We start from the raw sequence: 20,171 nt of genomic DNA, 5'->3' as shown, positions 1-20,171 counted from the left end.
CTTCTCTGTAATAAAATAATGGACCTTATGCAACAAAACTACAAGTCCAACCCACGGCCCTCCAGTTATTGTAGAACTACCACTCCCAGCATAGAAATGCTTATTTTTTAAAAATTTATTTTCTGCTAATTTGCATTCTAGGAAGTGTCATTTTTTCATCAGGCACAGCGGATGCAGGGAAAAAATTAAAGGGTTACTCCAGAAAAAAAGAAAAAAAAAAAAGGAGGGTGTTAGGTACTGCCCTGGTAGTCTGTAGGGTTTTCCTTACCTCTCTGCTACAGGACATCAGTAATATTAACTGCATATTATTTTGGGATGGGGGTGGGGTCTGGAACATTGTTTGTATAATTATTATTATTTTATTTTCATTATGCTTATTACTATTATTTATAAAAACAATTAGTATTTTAATAAATTATTATAATTAATATGCTGTATTTATTACTATTGTATTATTGGCAGTATTATTTATAAAAAAGACTGTTATTATTGGTGTTATTATCTATAAATTATTATTACTATTTTCATTAGTCATACGTTATTATTTATACAATTATATTATTATAAAAAATATTATAAATGTTATTATTTTAACATTATTATTATTATACAAATATTATTATTATATGTATTATTATTTACAAATCAATTCCTATTAGCATTTATACAATGATTATTATTTTATTATCAGTATTATTGTGGTTATTATTATCATAATTTATGAATCATTTTATTATTTGCATTATTTATAAATGTATTATTACTATCATTTATACAATGATTATTGTTTTATTATTGGTATTATTAATTATAAAAAAAATACTATAATTACTATTCGTGTTATTATTTATTTTATTTATCATCGTCATTTATAAATTTTATTTTTATTATTATAAAAATACTGTTGCTATTACTATTATTTATATTATTATTTATAAATGATTATTACCGTTTATTTTTAAGGCATCCTTAATTTCAGGGTGCTGTTCATGTGAAAAGGGTTACAGACATATTATATATATATATATATATATATATATATATATATAGCTCAAAAAATAAAGGGAACACTAAAATCCCACATCCTAGATATCTCTGAATGAAATATTCCAGTTGCAAATTTTTATTCATTGCATAGTGGAATGTGTTCAGAACAATAAAACATAACAATTATCAATGTAAATCAAGATGAATATCCCATTGAGGTCTGGATTTGGAATGGTACTCAAAATCAAAGTGGAAAATCAAATTACAGGCTGATCCAACTTCAGTGGAAATGTCTCATGACAAGGAAAAGATGCTCAGTATTGTGTGTGGCCTCCACGTGCCTGTATGACCTCCCTACTGTACAACGCCTGGGCATGCTCCTGATGAGGCGGCGGATGGTCTGCGGATGGTCTCCTGAGGGATCTCCTCCCAGACCTGGACTAAAACATCCGCCAACTCCTGGACAGTCTGTGGTGCAACATGACTTTGGTGGATGGAGCGAGACATGATGTCCCAGATGTACACAATCGGATTCAGGTCTGGGGAACGGGCGGGCCAGTCCATAGCTTCAATGCCTTCATCTTGCAGGAACTGCTGACACACTCCAGCTACATGAGGTCTGGCATTGTCCTGCATTAGGAGGAACCCAGGGCCAACCGCACCAGCATGTGGTCTGACAAGGGGTCTGAGGATCTCATCTCGGTACCTAATGGCAGTCAGGCTACCTCTGGCGAGCAAATGGAGGGCTGTGCGGCCCTCGAAAGAAATGCCACCCCACACCATTACTGACCCACTGCCAAACCAGTCATGCTGAAGGATGTTGCAGGCAGCAGATGGCTCTCCACGGCGTCTCCAGACTCTGTCACATCTGTCACATGTGCTCAGTGTGTACCTGCTTTCATCTGTGAAGAGCACAGGACGCCAGTGGCGAATTTGCCAATCCTGGTGTTCTGTGGCAAATGCCATGCGTCCTGCACAGTGTTGGGCTATGAGCACAACCCCCATCTGTGGACGTCGAGCCCTCAGACCATCCTCATGGAGTCGGTTTCTAACCGTTTGTGCAGACTCATGCACATTTGTGGCCTGCTGGAGGTCATTTTGCAGGGCTCTGGCAGTGCTCCTCCTGTTCCTCCTTGCACAAAGGCGGAGGTAGCGGTCCTGCTGCTGGGTTGTTACCCTCCTACGGCCCCCTCCACATCTCCTGGTAGCGCCTCCAGCCTCTAGACACTACGCTGACAGACACAGCAAACCTTCTTGCCACAGCTCGCATTGATGTGCCATCCTGGATGAGCTGCACTACCTGAGCCACTTGTGTGGGTTGTAGAGTCCGTCTCATGCTACCACAAGTCTGAAAGCACAACCAACATTCAAAAGTGACCAAAACCTCAGCCAGAAAGCATTGGTGCTGAGATGTGGTCTGTGGTCCCCACCTGCAGAACCACTCCTTTATTGAGGGTGTCTTGATAATTGCCAATAATTTCCACCTGTTGTCTATTCCATTTGCACAACAGCACGTGAAAATGATTGTCAATCAGTGTTGCTTCCTAAGTGGACAGTTTGATTTCACAGAAGTTTGATTTACTTGGAGTTATATTCTGTTGTTTAAGTGTTCCCTTTATTTTTTTTGAGCAGTGTGTATATATATATATAGTAGAAGACCAATCTTGCATTATATCTAATGTACAATTGGGTCCTACCTGAAGAAATAGAAATAAAAACTCTACGTTTTTCTACATTTTTTTTATTGTTTTTTTATTTTGAGATATATATATATATATATTTATATTAATATTTAAAGAAAAGAAAAGTAGATGAAAGATTTTCCAAATTATCCGCTATTGCCCTCTAGTGGTCACATGGCGTTTAACCGGAAAGTAGTAAAATCCTGCTGGACTAGTGTTACTATCTTGGCTGACCAGAGACCTTTGCAGTTGTATAAACCATTTATACTATTTCTTGTGTTGCCTCAGCTCATAAAATAACAAATGAAGGAATTTTGCCAATAGCCTTTATTATAATTCACCTTTAATTTTGCGCATACAACTTCCCCGTGGACTGATGTGTTCACAACCTGTGTGTTCCGCTTCTTTAGTTTTACTCCTTTCCATCTGATCCTTACTTATTGCTCAGATACATTGGGAAGTTTAGTAAGAAATTGGGGATGAGAAACAGATGACAATATGACTGCAGCTTTAGACCACACAGGAATTCTTTGTAGTCTGTTACCATGGAGACACATAGGTCTGCATAGGGGCTGTATACACCATCCGGTTGTGGATTTTTAATCAAAACTAATCGCAGTGTTGCTTCATTTTTTATTGGACTAATAAAAAGAAATGTGAGCGGAGTTTTATCCCCTGTCTGATCACATTCTACCATGATGGCCACATGAATCATGTCTTCTTCTTCTTGCCTGCCCTGCAGTCATGGAAGTGGCCTCCGGAGAGTATGGCGACCAGAATCCTCGACTTGTGAGAGCCGTTCAGGAGGTGTGCGGGGCCGAGCAGAAAAGGGATCATTGCGGGGAGACGGAACCCAACTTGTTCCTGTGGCACAAACCATCTGAGGAGGTAATCATTAGTGATGAGGGGGCTAGTCCGTGCCGGCAGCTGAGGACTAGTCCGTGCGGGCAGCTCACGCACGCCTCCGTTCATGGTCTATAACAGTGGGAGCCTCTAGGCCATATATCCATATACCTATGCACTGGGATACCTCACAGCCCCCTATACTGGTATCTGGAAATCCTCCCAACATATTCATTCAGCGCACAGTGTACATGTGCTGTGAACAGAGTCCAATGGACTGATGCGCTGCGGGTATCACATTTATGTTAAAATATTGGGGTATTAGTTACACATAGAGAGAAAAGTCCCATACCTGATTGATCTCTTCCCTCGTCGGCCGTCAACCCTCTCTCAGTTGAATCACTATCAGTGATGTAGCAGAGTCAGGTACGCTGTACTGTAATGATGGTTACGAGGGTAGTCTGACAATCCAGGGTTTAGGTTCAGGAACGGTGATGTAGTCTAGTCGGGTATGCAGTACTATAACGATGGCCAGGAGGGTAGGCAGGAGATACTGTAAGGCTGCGTGCACATGCTGCGGATTCACCACCGGATTTTTCTGTGCAGATTTGCAGGTAAAACCGCAGGTAAAGTAGTCTGTGGTTTTCCTGCGGATTGGCCTGCGGTTTTCCCCTGCGGTTTGACACCTGGTCAATGGAATAGATGTCAAACTGCAGCGGAATCTGTAGAAAGAATTGTCATGTCAATTCCTTCTGCGGATTTAAAACCGCAGCTATTCCGCAGTGAAAAAACCGCAGCATGTGCACTGCGGATTGTAAATCCCATAGACTTACATGGTACTGCACCCTGTCTGCGGATCCGCAGAGGCAAGATCCGCAGCAGAATCCGCAGGGTGTGCACATAGCCTTATGGTGATGTAGCCGAGCCGGGTTTGCGGGTCTGTAATGGTGGTTAAGAGGTTAATCAGGCAATCCAGGATTTGGTAATGGTGACATAGCAGAGTCAAGTATGCATTAATGTTGTGGGAGTCAGGAGGGTAGTCCAACAATCCAGGGTTTAGTAACTGTGACATAGCAGAGTCGGGTATGTGGTATTATAATGGTGGCCTGGAGGGTAGTCAGGCAAGCGTGGATTCTTTAATCTCCATGTAGTCGAGCCGAGTATGCGGTAATGTAATGGTGGTTAAGAGAGTAGTCAGGCAACGTAGCAGAGTAAGATATGCAGTACTGTTGGGAGAGTCAGGAGGGTAGTCAGGCAATAAACGGCTTAGTACCGGTGATGGAGCAGAGTCAGGTAAGTAGTATGTGGTACTATAATGGTGGTCAGGGGGATTGTCAGCCCATAATGGTGGTCAGGGGGATTGTCAGCCCATAATGGTGGTCAGGGGGATTGTCAGAACAGGGTTTGCGGTAATGGTGCTGTATTAAAAAAAAAATCAAGTATTGAAGTATGTGATTATATAGCAATGGTGAGGAGGGTTGTCATATAGCGAGGGTTCAGTAATGCTGATGGAGCAGTCAGATATATTCTACTGTGATGGTGGTCAGGAGGGCAGTCAGAGAATCCAGGATTTTGTAGCGGTGATGTAGTAGAGTCGGGTATGCTGTACTGTGATGGCGGTCAGGAGGGTAGTCAGAGAATCCAGGATTTTGTAGCGGTGATGTAGTAGAGTTGGGTATGCTGTACTGTGATGGTGGTCAGGAGGGCAGTCAGAGAAGCCAGGATTTTGTAGCGGTGATGTAGTAGAGTCGGGTATGCTGTACTGTGATGGTGGTCAGGAGGGTAGTCAAAGAATCCAGGATTTTGTTACGGTGATGTAGTAGAGTTGGGTATGCTGTACTGTGATGGTGGTCAGGAGGGCAGTCAGAGAATCCTGGATTTTGTAGCGGTGATGTAGTAGAGTCAGGTATGCTGTTCTGTGATGGTGGTCAGGAGGGCAGTCAGAGAATCCAGGATTTTGTAACGGTGATGTAGTAGAGTCGGGTATGCTGTACTGTGATGGTGGTCAGGAGGGCAGTCAGAGAATCCAGGATTTTGTGGCGGTGATGTAGTAGAGTCGGGTATGCTGTACTGTGATGGTGGTCAGGAGGGCAGTCAGAGAATCCAGGATTTTGTGGCGGTGATGTAGTAGAGTCGGGTATGCTGTACTGTGATGGTGGTCAGGAGGGCAGTCAGAGAATCCAGGATTTTGTAGCGGTGATGTAGTAGAGTCGGGTATGCTGTACTGTGATGGTGGTCAGGAGGGCAGTCAGAGAATCCAGGATTTTGTAATGGTGATGTAGTAGAGTCGGGTATGCTGTACTGTGATGGTGGTCAGGAGGGTAGTCAGAGAATCCAGGATTTTGTAACGGTGATGTAGTAGAGTCGGGTATGCTGTACTGTGATGGTGGTCAGGAGGGTAGTCAGAGAATCCAGGATTTTGTAACGGTGATGTAGTAGAGTCGGGTATGCTGTACTGTGATGGTGGTCAGGAGGGCAGTCAGAGAATCCTGGATTTTGTAGCGGTGATGTAGTAGAGTCGGGTATGCTGTTCTGTGATGGTGGTCAGGAGGGCAGTCAGAGAATCCTGGATTTTGTAACGGTGATGTAGTAGAGTCGGGTATGCTGTACTGTGATGGTGGTCAGGAGGGCAGTCAGAGAATCCAGGATTTTGTAGCGGTGATGTAGTAGAGTCGGGTATGCTGTACTGTGATGGTGGTCAGGAGGGCAGTCAGAGAATCCAGGATTTTGTGGCGGTGATGTAGTAGAGTCGGGTATGCTGTACTGTGATGGTGGTCAGGAGGGCAGTCAGAGAATCCAGGATTTTGTAGCGGTGATGTAGTAGAGTCGGGTATGCTGTACTGTGATGGTGGTCAGGTGGGCAGTCAGAGAATCCAGGATTTTGTAATGGTGATGTAGTAGAGTCGGGTATGCTGTACTGTGATGGTGGTCAGGAGGGTAGTCAGAGAATCCAGGATTTTGTAACGGTGATGTAGTAGAGTCGGGTATGCTGTACTGTGATGGTGGTCAGGAGGGTAGTCAGAGAATCCAGGATTTTGTAACGGTGATGTAGTAGAGTCGGGTATGCTGTACTGTGATGGCGGTCAGGAGGGCAGTCAGAGAATCCAGGATTTTGTAACGGTGATGTAGTAGAGTCGGGTATGCTGTACTGTGATGGCGGTCAGGAGGGCAGTCAGAGAATCCAGGATTTTGTAGCGGTGATGTAGTAGAGTCGGGTATGTGGTACTATAACGATGGTCAGGAGGGTAATCAAACCCACCAGGGTCACACAGTGGTTAATGTATTAATATAGTCAGGGACAAATAATCCAGTTAAGAGGAAAAATCCCTATAACGGCTGCACTGCCCGGCAATCTGACCATCTCGGCGGCCGTGTGCCCTGCGCCACCTGCCGTCCCGGGCAAGACGTTCATATCACTGGCCGGAGGAAGCCCTGACACATGGTGACAGCACTGCAGCTGTGTGAGCAGGATCATCTGTATATCATAAGTCTGCAGACGTTTTCCTACAGAATGATAGAAAATCCCCGATAACCTCGGTGCTTCTTGTTGCAGGACGCGTCGCCCACCGAGGGCTGTCACAGCTTCTCCGCCAGCTGCCTTACCCAGTTCTGTATCCTGTTTAAGCGGACATGTCTGAGCATCGTGAGGGACTCAGTAAGTCACGGCGTCCGTCCAGATATTGGACCGTATATGCTATAATGGATCAGAAACTTCACTGCATACTTTTCTCCCTCTGCTGCGTCTAAGTAATTAATCTGCAGCGACCAGAGGCAGCTCCGATCGCTGCTGTCAGTGGCAGAGGCCACTGGGTGTACAGTATTACACAGCGACTTCCGCAGATGCGGAAGGGGTTAAAATGAACGGTCTATGAGACAGATTTACCCACGATCCGTGTTGTCCATAACAACCAATCACTGCGCAGCTTTCATTTTTCAAGAGCATTATATGAAATGAAAGCTGTGTTGTGATTGGTTGCTATGGGCAACACTGATGGGTTTTTATAAAACTCCCCCATTGTGTTGACTTTTAGAAATAATACTCGTCTACCTCAGTTTCCATGACGACAGGTATAATTTTCTGTGATCTGCATGATGAGAACACAAAATGTAGGGTTGTTATAATTGTCGGAAGGGCGACAATCAATTGGAAATTGACCTTTGCAGGAAATATTTGGAGGAATGACAAAAATCCTGCCCTTTATGTGAGCGACTGTATAAGAATATATAAGGGCCCTGGGAATCGGGGCCACTTAATAACCCCCATCATCACTCTCTGCATCCTATGAGAAAGGTTGGCCCTAATAACATTGGTGAAGAAGCCGCTGCTCATTTTTGTTAATGGAAAGCCATGTAAATCATTTTGGTTAAAGATTATTATTATTGGTTCAATACTGCCCAAAATTAATACTGTGCCAAAAATGTCACCGTACACCCACCGCCAAATGCCATACATCGAACACATAACAGTCTCAACGCAAACTAGATCGTACTGTTGTTATGTAATAGTGTCTACGGTATAATGCCGTACATTGGACACATATGAGTGCCATACAATGCCCAAATTGTACCCCCATACAGTGCCTCCATCATATTGCCATACCGTGTACACATGTCATACAGAGCCCACATTGTACCCCCATATAGTGCCTCCATCATACGCCATACAGTGCCTATATCATATTACCATACCATGTACACATGTCTGACATTGCACACATTGTACCCCCATATAGTGCCTCCATCATACGCCATACAGTGCCTATATCATATTACCATACCATGTACACATGTCTGACATTGCACACATTGTACCCCCAAATAGTGCCTATGTCATATTGCCATACCATGTACACATGTCATACAGAGCCCACATTGTACCCCCAAACAGTGCCTATGTCATATTGCCATACCGTGTACACATGTCATGCAGTGCCCACATTGTACCCCCATACACTGCGTATGTCATATTGCCATACCGTGTACACATGTCATACAGTGCCCACATTGTAGCCTCATACAGTGCCTCCATCATATTGCCATACAGTGCCTATATCATATTACCATACCATGTACACATGTCTGACATTGCCCACATTGTACCCCCAAATAGTGCCTATGTCATATTGCCATACCGTGTACACATGTCATACAGTGCCCACATTGTACCCTCATACAGTGCCTCCATCATATTGCCATACCGTGTGCACATGTCATACAGAGCCCACATAGTACCCCCATACAGTGCCTATATCATATTGCCATACCATGTACACAAGTCATACAGTGCCCACATAGTACCCCCATACAGTGCCTATATCATATTGCCATACCGTGTGCACATGTCATACAGTGCCCACATTGTACCCTCATACAGTGCCTCCTTCATATTGCCATACCGTGTACACATGTCATACAGAGCCCACATTGTACCCCCATAAAGTGCCTATTTCATATTGCCATACCATGTACACATGTCATACAGTGCCCACATTGTACCCTCATACAGTGCCTCCATCATATTGCCATACCGTGTGCACATGTCATACAGAGCCCACATTGTACCCCCATAAAGTGCCTATTTCATATTGCCATACCATGTACACATGTCATACAGTGCCCACATTGGACCCTCATACAGTGCCTCCATCATATTGCCATACCGTGTGCACATGTCATACAGAGCCCACATAGTACCCCCATACAGTGCCTATATCATATTGCCATACCATGTACACAAGTCATACAGTGCCCACATTGTACCCCCATACAGTGCCTATATCATATTGCCATACCATGTACACAAGTCATACAGTGCCCACATTGTACCCCCATACAGTCCCTATATCATATTGCTATACCGTGTGCACATGTAATACAGAGCCCACATCGTACCCCCATACAGTGCAATCATATTGCCATACCGTGTACACATGTCATCCAGTGTCCACACTCTACCACCATACAGTGCCTATATCATATTACCATACCGTATACATGTCTGACATTGCCCACATTGTACCCCCATACAGTTCCTATATTATATTGCCATACCGTGTACACATGTATGACATAGACCACATGATACTCACATATAATGCCTACGTAATAGACCCATACAAAGAACATGAGTACCATATGGCGGCCACATAACACTGTGGTACATGGCCTCTGAAATAATAACAACAACACATAATGCTGCAATTCACGGCCCACATTGTATTGCCCTGCTGTTTCTACATCAAAGTGTCATGCAGTAAGAACATGATAATGCCATACATTGCCTGCATAATGCTGCCATACAGTGTCTGCCTTATTAGTTCCACATGATTACATATCAGTGTTATACAAGGCCCACATCATATAAGACTGCCATATAGTTCCTACATAATAGTACCACACAATGAGTACATATCAGTGCCTATATCATAAAATAGTGCCACATAGTGTCTACATAACAGTGCCACACAATAAGTACACATCAGGGCCATATAGTGCCTGTGTCATATAATAATGCCACACAATAAATACATATCAGTGTTATATAGTGCCTATATCATATAATACTGCTCTATAGTGCCTACATAATAGTTCCACACAATGATTATATATCAGTGCCATACATTGCCTATATACTACTGCCATATAGTGCCTTAAAATGAGTACATATCAGTTCCTTATAGTGCCTATGTCATATAATACTGCCACATGGTGCCTACATAATAGTGCCATACAATACACAACTGGTGACAAGGCCAGTTTATGACTGGCATGCAGAGAAGATGTTTAAAGTTTTTTCCCGAAATTGCAAGTCATCCCCTATCCACAGGATTGGATGAGAACTTAAGGGGACGTTGACATTGTCTCCTCCAATCACATCCCAAGCTGGTGTCAGAATCTCTACAACCAGTGTGCATTGTGTATCATTTTGGGGGGTCGTGTGTGACCTGGGCCTTAGCTGGCGTTTCCTTGGGGCTGATGACTTTCCTCCACTCCCCAGGTGCTGACCCACTTACGTATCATGTCGCACATTGGCATTGGGCTCCTTATAGGGTTACTCTACCTCGGGATCGGTAACGAGGCTAAGAAGGTCCTGAGCAACTCCGGCTTCCTCTTCTTCTCCATGCTCTTCTTAATGTTCGCGGCTCTCATGCCGACCGTCCTCACGTGTGAGTATAATGTGTTTATACAGTATGGAAACTATTACCCTTCATTTCACTATGAGAATCCGGGTGATGGTGGAGAAATGGTTACAGCAGCAGAAGAAGAGTGCACTGACCTTGTGGGAGGCAGTGACCTGTGATGAGGCTTCTGAGGACAGGGGACAGGAGCAGAGTCATGATATGAGGAAGGAAATGGAGGGAAGAACAAAGTCAGGGAATGAGAGTCCCAGAGTGGAAGTAGTAGAGTTTCCTGCAGCACAGAGTATTTTAGGAAGAGTGATCTGATTTTGTAGGAGGCAGCGACCTATCCCATTAGGTGATGGCATTAGAGAGGACAGCGTCATGATGTGAGCAGGGAAAATGGAGGCAAGTGCAAGATCCCATAGGGGAAGTAATAGTGATTCCTGCAGCACAGAGTATTTCAGGAGACGAGTGTGCTGAGTTAGTAGGAGGTAGTGACCTTTCCAATCGTATGATGGCATCAGAGAGGAGGGGAATGGTGATATAGTGGAAGAAGCAGAGTAACCCCAGCAGCACAGAGTATCATGACATGCAGACAGGCTGAGACTAACTCGGTGGAATGAGCAGAGTCCCCCAGCAGCACAGAGTATTTCAGGAGAAGAGTGTGCTGAGCTTTCGGGAAGCAGTGACCTGTCGACTCGTGATGTTAGTGAGGACAGGGGAAGTGTCGTGCTGTGAGCAGGGGAAGAAGGCAACTGAGAGAACAAAGAGGGAGTGATCTCGGGTTACCCCGCAGCACAGAGTATTTCAGGAAAGCGGCGCCCATCCTTTGATTGCAGTGGATGTAATAATAACTTTCCTCCTTCTGCTTCTGCACAGTTCCTCTAGAGATGGGGGTGTTTCTTAGGGAACATCTCAACTACTGGTACAGTCTTAAGGCGTACTACCTCGCCAAAACCATGGCCGACGTCCCCTTCCAGGTAACATAAAAAAACATTTTACATTTATCTGTTTTTTTAAAAATAAAGTTGGGTGATTGGCATCCAGCTTTATATACTGTACGTTCAAATGGAAAAGCTGTGTAGATACAGGGAGGGGGGGCTGTATACATGCCATAGAATACCTGATGTAGGGGGAGCTGTCCTGGAGGCCATATTGGTTGTCACCCAGCTTTCCTGGAAACAGATCGCACAAAAAAAACAGATGAAGAGGATCTTTAATAAGAAAGAGACCACACCGAGATGTTCATTCTCTGGGAATCATTCTCATTTGTTCTGTTCTTTTAAATCGGGATTTTGACAAAATTGCAAGTTATCCCCCAACCATGGAATAGTGGATAACCTGCTAATCGCTCGGGGTGTGACCCCCAATCCCAATAATGGGGCTCTGAAAACTCGGATTTGCTGACTCCTGTCTTGATTGGAGCTGCGTATGCTCAACCTCAACTGCCATTGACAGTGAATGGAGCGGAGGTCGAGCATGCGCACCGAGGGTGCAAAGCCCTGTTTTTGGGACTGTAGGTGTTCCTAATGGTCGACCAACACGTTATCAGCAGTGGCATAACTTGAAGCTTATGGGCCCCAATAAAAATCTCCAACGTTGACCCCAATTATCATGGGTCTTTTCCTGTGGGATCTTTTGGGCTCTGGTGCGACTGCAACCTTTGCACATACTATAGTTACATCCCTGGTTATGAGTTATCCTATTGATAGGGAATGATATGCGTTTTGGGGAAAACTATATACTTGCCCACAGTCTCAGATTGCCAGGACTGTCTCAATTTTTTGGAAAGAGTCAGACAAATGTGGGACTTCCCGAACCAATCCTGTTAGTAGGAGTGGGCTGTTTGGACCGCCACCAAAACAGACATGTATGTACCCCCCCCGGAGCTGAAGGGGGTAATCGTCCCATCCATGTATTCTTTTTATTTCTAGATTATGTTCCCGGTGGCGTACTGCAGCATCGTGTACTGGATGACATCACAGCCGTCGGACGCCCTAAGATTCGTCTTGTTCTCGGCTCTGGGAACCATGACATCCCTGGTGGCTCAGTCCTTAGGACTTCTGATAGGGGCAGCATCGACCTCGTTACAGGTATGTAGGTTATAGGGTTCGGATCGTTCCCTCCGCTTGCATACATCAATGTTAAAATATCTACCACCTGTCGCCACCCCTAGGGGGCGTCCTATATAAGACTCGCCCTCTGTGCATTGTCAGGCATGAACACTCTGCCACCTAGTGAGAAAATGAAGCTTGTCAGTATACCGTATATAGTGCATGGATTCATACCCATGTAGCAGAGCTGAGTTTGTCATGTATGCTTTTGGGGCGGCTTTATCTCTTCACCTTCCGTCCTATATAGAGAATAGATGACGCATCAGAATGTGAATTCTGACAAATGAAGCGCTCAGCTCTGCTACATCCGTAACTCTAGAGGGATTTTAGGACATTGCACGTCAACGTCAATGGTCGCCTTAAGACTAATATCCCTCTTTCTTCTGCAGGTGGCGACTTTTGTGGGTCCGGTGACAGCGATCCCCGTTTTGCTGTTTTCGGGATTCTTTGTCAGCTTTGACACTATTCCCGGCTACCTGCAGTGGATGTCCTACATGTCCTATGTCAGGTATGGCGGCATTATTGTGCCTTGTGAATTTCCTTATTTATATGAAGCCTTGGTTCAGTAGGGATAAGCGGTGCCTGATAGACGTGAAAGGTCCACTAGGACAATGAATGAGTCTACGACCCCACTTAAAGGGGTTGTCCAGGAATGGAAAATGTCTGCTTTCTTTGAGAAACAGCACTCCCCTCTGAAAATGGGTTGTATCTGGTGCTGCAAATCAGCCCCATTGAAGTGAATGGAGCTGAGCTGAAACAACTCAAACATCCAGGGGTGATGCTGTTTCTGGGAGACATATTTTTCCAATCGTGAACAACCTCCATTAATGCTATTTGCCCCTGAAAACTATCCTAGTAATTTTCATTTTTCATTGTGTCCACCGGGAGGTGCTATTTTACAACCATACAGCAACCAATGGCGCAACGCCAGCCTGCTGCCCGCATCATCGGTGATCGATGCCAACTAAGGAGCCGTCGCTTTGTTAATCTATTTGGAAATATAAAAAAAAATATTAATGATGATCAGAGACATAAACATGACAATTCCCACCGAGATGATGTTTGTTCGCTTTGTATTAACATTTGCTATTCAGGTAGTGCTGTTGTTCTAGGATGCCCGCCATTTCTTTACCGGGGTGAGGTAGTGTGCGGCATTTATTATTCTTAGCATTTTTTTTCAGCTGTGCTCATTAGTGTAAAAAAAAAATCTGTTGCTGTTATAAAACCATCAATATGCAGGGTGACTGATCCAACTAATCTGACAGTCGGATCATGCACAATAAGAGTAAACTTTGTTAGCAGACACCCTTTCCTCTTCTTTTAATGACTAAATGTAAGTTGAATTTTTTTTCTTCCATAATTCAAAAGTACACTTGAAAACAAGAAACATGTAATATGTCTTATTACTAAAATCTGCTTCTTTATCCTCCTAAACTGATTTTTTTATTCTCAAAATTCTCAGTTTTCATGTAAAATCTGTCTTCATTGAACACAGATTTTCCTATTACTGAGATAGGAGATGACAGTTGGTGCTTATAAAGTTCTATGGAGGAGTGTGAAGAACTTGAATGTTGGTGTGTTCCACTTGCTCCTCCCCCTCTGTAGAATCTCTGTGTGCTCCACTATCTTCTCCCCCTCTACAGAATGTCTGTGTTCCTCTAGCTCCTCCCCTCCATAGAATGTCTGTGTTCCTCTAGCTCCTCCCCCTCCATAGAATGTCTGTGTGTTCCTCTAGCTCCTCCCCTCCATAGAATGTCTGTGTGTTCCTCTAGCTCCTCCCCTCCATAAAATGTCTGTGTGTTCCTCTATCTCCTCCCCCTCCATAGAATGTCTGTGTGTTCCTCTAGCTCCTCCCCCTCCATAGAATGTCTGTGTGTTCGTCTAGCTCCTCCCCTCCATAAAATGTCTGTGTTCCTCTAGCTCCTCCCCCTCCATAGAATGTCTGTGTGTTCTTCTAGCTCCTCCCCCCTCCATAGAATGTCTGTGTGTTCCTCTAGCTCCTCCCTCCACCATGGAATTTTAACAATACCATCTATCATCTCCAATTTCAGTAATGGGAAAATCTGTCTTCACTGAATACAGATTTTGCAAATTTTACCCCTGGTTTGAGAGCAAATGATCAGTTCAGGAGGAGAAAGAAGCAGATTTCTCCGATAAGACATATTACAAAGTTGCTTATCTTTACTTGTACTATTGATTTATGAAATGGAAATTAAAACAACGGGTACTCTTTACGTTCTCCACCTCAATAGCAATTTTATTTTTTTTCGCTTTTATTTTTCACTCACACTAGATTTACACAATATCTTTTTTAAACAGATACGGCTTCGAGGGAGTCATTTTATCTATTTACGGTCTGGACAGAGAAGACCTTCACTGCGACAAGGATGAAACTTGCCACTTCCAGAAGTCGGAAGCCATACTGAAAGAACTGGATGTTGAAAATGCAAAGCTGTACTTAGACTTTATCATCCTGGGAGTCTTCTTCATCACTCTGCGCCTCATAGCCTATTTCGTACTACGATACAAAATCCGGGCAGAGAGGTAAAAGTTTGGGTTAAGAAGAAAGGTTAGTTAGATGGATACATGGAAGACTTCCACCGAAGATCATTATTGTACTGGTCTTACAAGGACTCGGGAGATGCCACCAGACCCAACTTTGCTGCATCCTCGTTGGGTTAGTTGACTCGTTGGGTGATCTTCTCAAAAACTTTGGAGGTATTTTATTTTTCCTTCAGGCCATTGGTTAATTATTAACTTTCTAGATTTAACTAGGAAGAAGCAGAATGGAAATCTAGAAGGTCAAGAGTCAACTTCTCAGTGTTCCTTCAAGGTTAAGGGCGGACAGACATCTTCATCCCATAAACCTTGGTCTATTATTGACGTAGAATGTCCTTGCAGCTAATGACTGTGTAATGGGGTAATTTTGCTAACTTGACACTTGGAAATTTTTTTACTTTTTTTTTTAATTCTTAAAACATCTGCTTCTTGGATATTATAGATCTTCCAAATGCTCCGGATGACTTTGACAATCCCAGAATCGGTCACCAAGGGAATATCTGAGATAACGCAAACAGGATTGACCTGGTGCGTACAGTTGCATCTATTAAAAAAATAGCCGTTGGGGTGGGGGTGGTAATAAAACATGCCATAGATGCTAACACCCTCTTAGCAGGGACATCCTGGAAGTTGTGGGAAGTGATTTCTGCCCCTGTGGGGTAGGGAGATGTTGACCTGAGGGCAACATCATGGTCGTTTTCTGGTGAAAAAAAAAGCTCACTGAAAGATGGGGAGCCCCAATAATAACCTATAGAGTCTTGCTTCAGCTTGATGCCCCTGAATAGGAATGGGAATCCTTTAAGATTTAGTTCTGCTTTTCCAGAACTGGTCTAAGAAGTATTCTTGAAGGACAGACGTATATCTAAACTTAACTTTTATTATATGGCCCCGCCATACACTTGGTTGAGGTCTGAATGTAGTCAGGAGATGAGTTCGAGGGACTCATTTGATTGTAAGGTACTTACAAAATCGCTCACAAAAACTCTTACCAAAATCATCCACATCCAGGTTTGTAATTTTACTTGTCTTTAGTGGACTTGTCTTTGAGGCATGACAAATCAATGTTACGGGGCCACGAGGAGGAGAAGTATAGTGGCCACCGACTTGAATTGGGCCATGCTTCATTACCCGAGACGGGCAGGTAGCAGAGTGCCAATGTGCAGAAAGAAGCAGTAAAGGAGAACCGGGGTAAAATTAGCACTACTGCCCCTTTCTAATCAGGACCAGTGGGGGTTCCAGTAGGCTGTCCGCCTGCCGATCATAGAGTGATGCCATACCTTAGTGATACACTGCCCATGTGCTTCATGACGTCACTATGTCTGATACTTTGTTATGATTTTTTTTTTTGGACCATGCAAAGGAAATTGAAGACCACTTCTATGTTTTTTTTTTTTGTTTTTTTTTAGATATACAGATTTACACTTGGACTCAGAGCAAAAAAGACATCTTAATTCTATCAACAACAGTCTGCCCTTGTCTATAGTGATTGATCGTATTCATTGTTATCCCAGGCCAGGGGTTAATTATTCTCTATATTTTTTGCAAAAATCTGATTAATAAGGCAGTAGGATGTAAGAGTAGATCATGGCGTAGATACTATTAAGACTCGGCGCTCATTTTCTGCCTTAGTTCAGACTCACCTAGAGAAGGTGAACTAAGCAGCCCCATGTAAAAAGGTGTCAGGCCATAGCAAACGTTTCCAACATGCCATTCCACATTGGGATTAGTAATCAGATTTTTCTACAGATAATCACAGATAAAAAAAAGAAAAAAAAACATTCTCAAAATGTAGCTCTTGCCCACAAACTCCAGGCAGATGTTATGTAGAATAAAATTATACTATCTGGGCTGTATCTATGTTTTTCCAAAAATCTGATTAATAAATCAGTAGTATGTAAGCAAAGAACATGGCGTGGATACAGCTAAGCTTCCCTGTCCCTTCTTTGTCTTAGTTCAGACTCGCCCAGGTAAGGACTGCCGCATAACCCAATGGATGTAGGCGGTGTATCCAGAAACCACTGTTATTAGTAATCAGATTTTTCTAAAATATAAAGATGGAAAATAGTTTTTTAAGTTACCTATTGATCACAAATGTCAGACAGATGTTTTGTAGAATTAAATAATAGTTTACAGAATGTAGACTCCCCCCTCTCAATACCACTCCCTAGACTCTTTGTGGGGCCCCCATTCTATTGTTGTTGACCCACCCAAGCATGGTGGTATTTTATGCTCTCCACTGTACGCACAAACTACCTCAACAATAATGTCAACTACATTGAGATTTTTAGCTAAAGTATTGTTTGAAGCCTGCAACGCAGAACTGTTCCCTATATGAATGTATCTAGGACGCTACCTGCATGTTTATAAAGCACCAGCATTGGGGTCCCATGGGGGGAGCATGTGTTTCATCTATCAGGACATATTGAGCTTCAAACTAATCTCATGTTTAGGACGATGTTTCAGCATTTTTCCATTTTGAATATTGCCATTCCGATTCTACATAAAAGGTGGTCACCATATTGCAGCACATGTACATGGATACATGATCACTATACTGCGGCTACTGAGGACATTAATGGCGGACGTCCCTTAGATTGTTGTCCTGACCCCCACAGCAGCATCTGATAATCTCATGGTAGATTTTTCTTTTAATTTTTATTATTTTATTGTTATTTAATTAATTGATTGCAGCACCGACCTAGAATGAACTAGAAGAGATTTTTCCTTTTCCTTGACCAAAAGATTTCTGGTGATCCTGTTGTGTTTGTAACGTGGATCAGCAGAGAACATAATTATATTTTGTATAGATAAATAAATTTATATTTAAAACCTATATAAATCCCATCATTGTTTTCATTTCATCTCATCAGTGAATATAAATTATTATCATGGCCAGAGTCACATGCTTAAAGAGAAAGATCCTGAGTTACATCCTGTATTATACTCCAGAGCTGCACTCACTATTCTGCTGGTGCAGTCACTGTGTCCATACATTACATTACTGATCCTGAGTTACATCCTGTATTATACTCCAGAGCTGCACTCACTATTCTGCTGGTGCAGTCACTGTGTGCATACATTACATTACTGATCCTGAGTTACATCCTGTATTATACCCCAGAGCTGCACTCACTATTCTGCTGGTGCAGTCACTGTGTCCATACATTACATTCCTGATCCTGAGTTACATCCTGTATTATACTCCAGAGCTGCACTCACTATTCTGCTGGTGCAGTCACTGTGTGCATACATTACATTACTGATCCTGAGTTACATCCTGTATTATACCCCAGAGCTGCACTCACTATTCTGCTGGTGCAGTCACTGTGTACATACATTACATTACTGATCCTGAGTTACATCCTGTATTATCCTCCAGAGCTGCACTCACTATTCTGCTGGTGCAGTCACTGTGTACATACATTACATTACTGATCCTGAGTTACATCCTGTATTATACCCCAGAGCTGCACTCACTATTCTGCTGGTGCAGTCACTGTGTGCATACATTACATTACTGATCCTGAGTTACATCCTGTATTATACTCCAGAGCTGCACTCACTATTCTGCTGGTGCAGTCACTGTGTGCATACATTACATTACTGATCCTGAGTTACATCCTGTATTATACTCCAGAGCTGCACTCACTATTGTGCTGGTGCAGTCACTGTGTGCATACATTACATTACTGATCCTGAGTTACATCCTGTATTATACTCCAGAGCAACACCCACTATTCTGCTGGTGGAGTCACTGTGTGCATACATTACATTACTGATCCTGAGTTACATCCTGTATTATACCCCAGAGCTGCACTCACTATTCTGATGGTGCAGTCACTGTGTGCATACATTACATTCCTGATCCTGAGCTACATCCTGTACTATACTCCAGAGCAACACCCACTATTCTGCTGGTGCAGTCACTGTGTGCATACATTACATTACTGATCCTGAGTTACATCCTGTATTATACTCCAGAGCTGCACTCACTATTCTGCTGGTGCAGTCACTGTGTGCATACACTACATTACTGATCCTGAGTTACTTCCTGTATTATACTCCAGAGCAACACCCACTATTCTGCTGGTGCAGTCACTGTGTGCATACATTACATTACTGATCCTGAGTTACATCCTGTATTATACCCCAGAGCTGCACTCACTATTCTGCTGGTGCAGTCACTGTGTGCATACATTACATTCCTGATCCTGAGCTACATCCTGTATTATACTCCAGAGCAACACCCACTATTCTGCTGGTGCAGTCACTGTGTACATACATTATATTACTGATCCTGAGTTACATCCTGTATTATACTCCAGAGCTGCACTCACTATTCTGCTGGTGCAGTCACTGTGTGCATACATTACATTACTGATCCTGAGTTAAATCCTGTATTATACCCCAGAGCTGCACTCACTATTCTGCTGGTGCAGTCACTGTGTGCATACATTACATTACTGATCCTGAGTTAAATCCTGTATTATACCCCAGAGCTGCACTCACTATTCTGCTGGTGCAGTCACTGTGTACATACATTACATTACTGATCCCGAGTTACATCCTGTGTTTTACGCCAGAGCTGCACTCACTATTCTGCTGGTGCAGTCACTGTGTACACACATTACATTACTGACCCTGTACTGATCCTGAGTTACATCCTGTATCACTCCAGAGCTGGACTCACTATTCTGCTGGTGGAGTCAGCTACTCTACAATACCTGATATACAGATGACATGTACCAGAAAACATATCAGCAGATCAAGTTTGGTGCAGAATCTGAACCAACAGAGAATGAGTGAATTTAAAAAACAGCAGAATTATAAATGCAGCTCTGGAATTGTAAATGCTACCTACATGC

The 20,171-nt window shown here is 43.3% G+C and overlaps 1 protein-coding gene across 1 annotated transcript in view; it reads left to right on the top strand.

The window, feature by feature from the left end:
• Positions 1–17,061, top strand: part of ABCG1 (ATP binding cassette subfamily G member 1) — a 63,476-nt gene extending 46,415 nt beyond the window's left edge. Inside the window, exons 9-15 of the mRNA XM_073577203.1 lie at positions 3,412–3,557; positions 7,066–7,167; positions 10,510–10,678; positions 11,513–11,613; positions 12,568–12,726; positions 13,137–13,255; positions 15,067–17,061. Of these exons, the coding sequence (XP_073433304.1) occupies positions 3,412–3,557; positions 7,066–7,167; positions 10,510–10,678; positions 11,513–11,613; positions 12,568–12,726; positions 13,137–13,255; positions 15,067–15,295 (1,025 nt within the window). The 3' untranslated portion in view covers positions 15,296–17,061. The remainder of the gene's footprint in view (positions 1–3,411; positions 3,558–7,065; positions 7,168–10,509; positions 10,679–11,512; positions 11,614–12,567; positions 12,727–13,136; positions 13,256–15,066) is intronic.
• The last annotated feature ends 3,110 nt before the right edge of the window (positions 17,062–20,171 follow it).

This window comes from Dendrobates tinctorius, unplaced genomic scaffold (assembly GCF_039654945.1).
Source record: "Dendrobates tinctorius isolate UK_male_01 unplaced genomic scaffold, ASM3965494v1 ptg000054l, whole genome shotgun sequence".
Taxonomy (NCBI): domain Eukaryota; kingdom Metazoa; phylum Chordata; class Amphibia; order Anura; family Dendrobatidae; genus Dendrobates; species Dendrobates tinctorius.
This window is presented reverse-complemented; position numbering and strand designations above follow the sequence as displayed.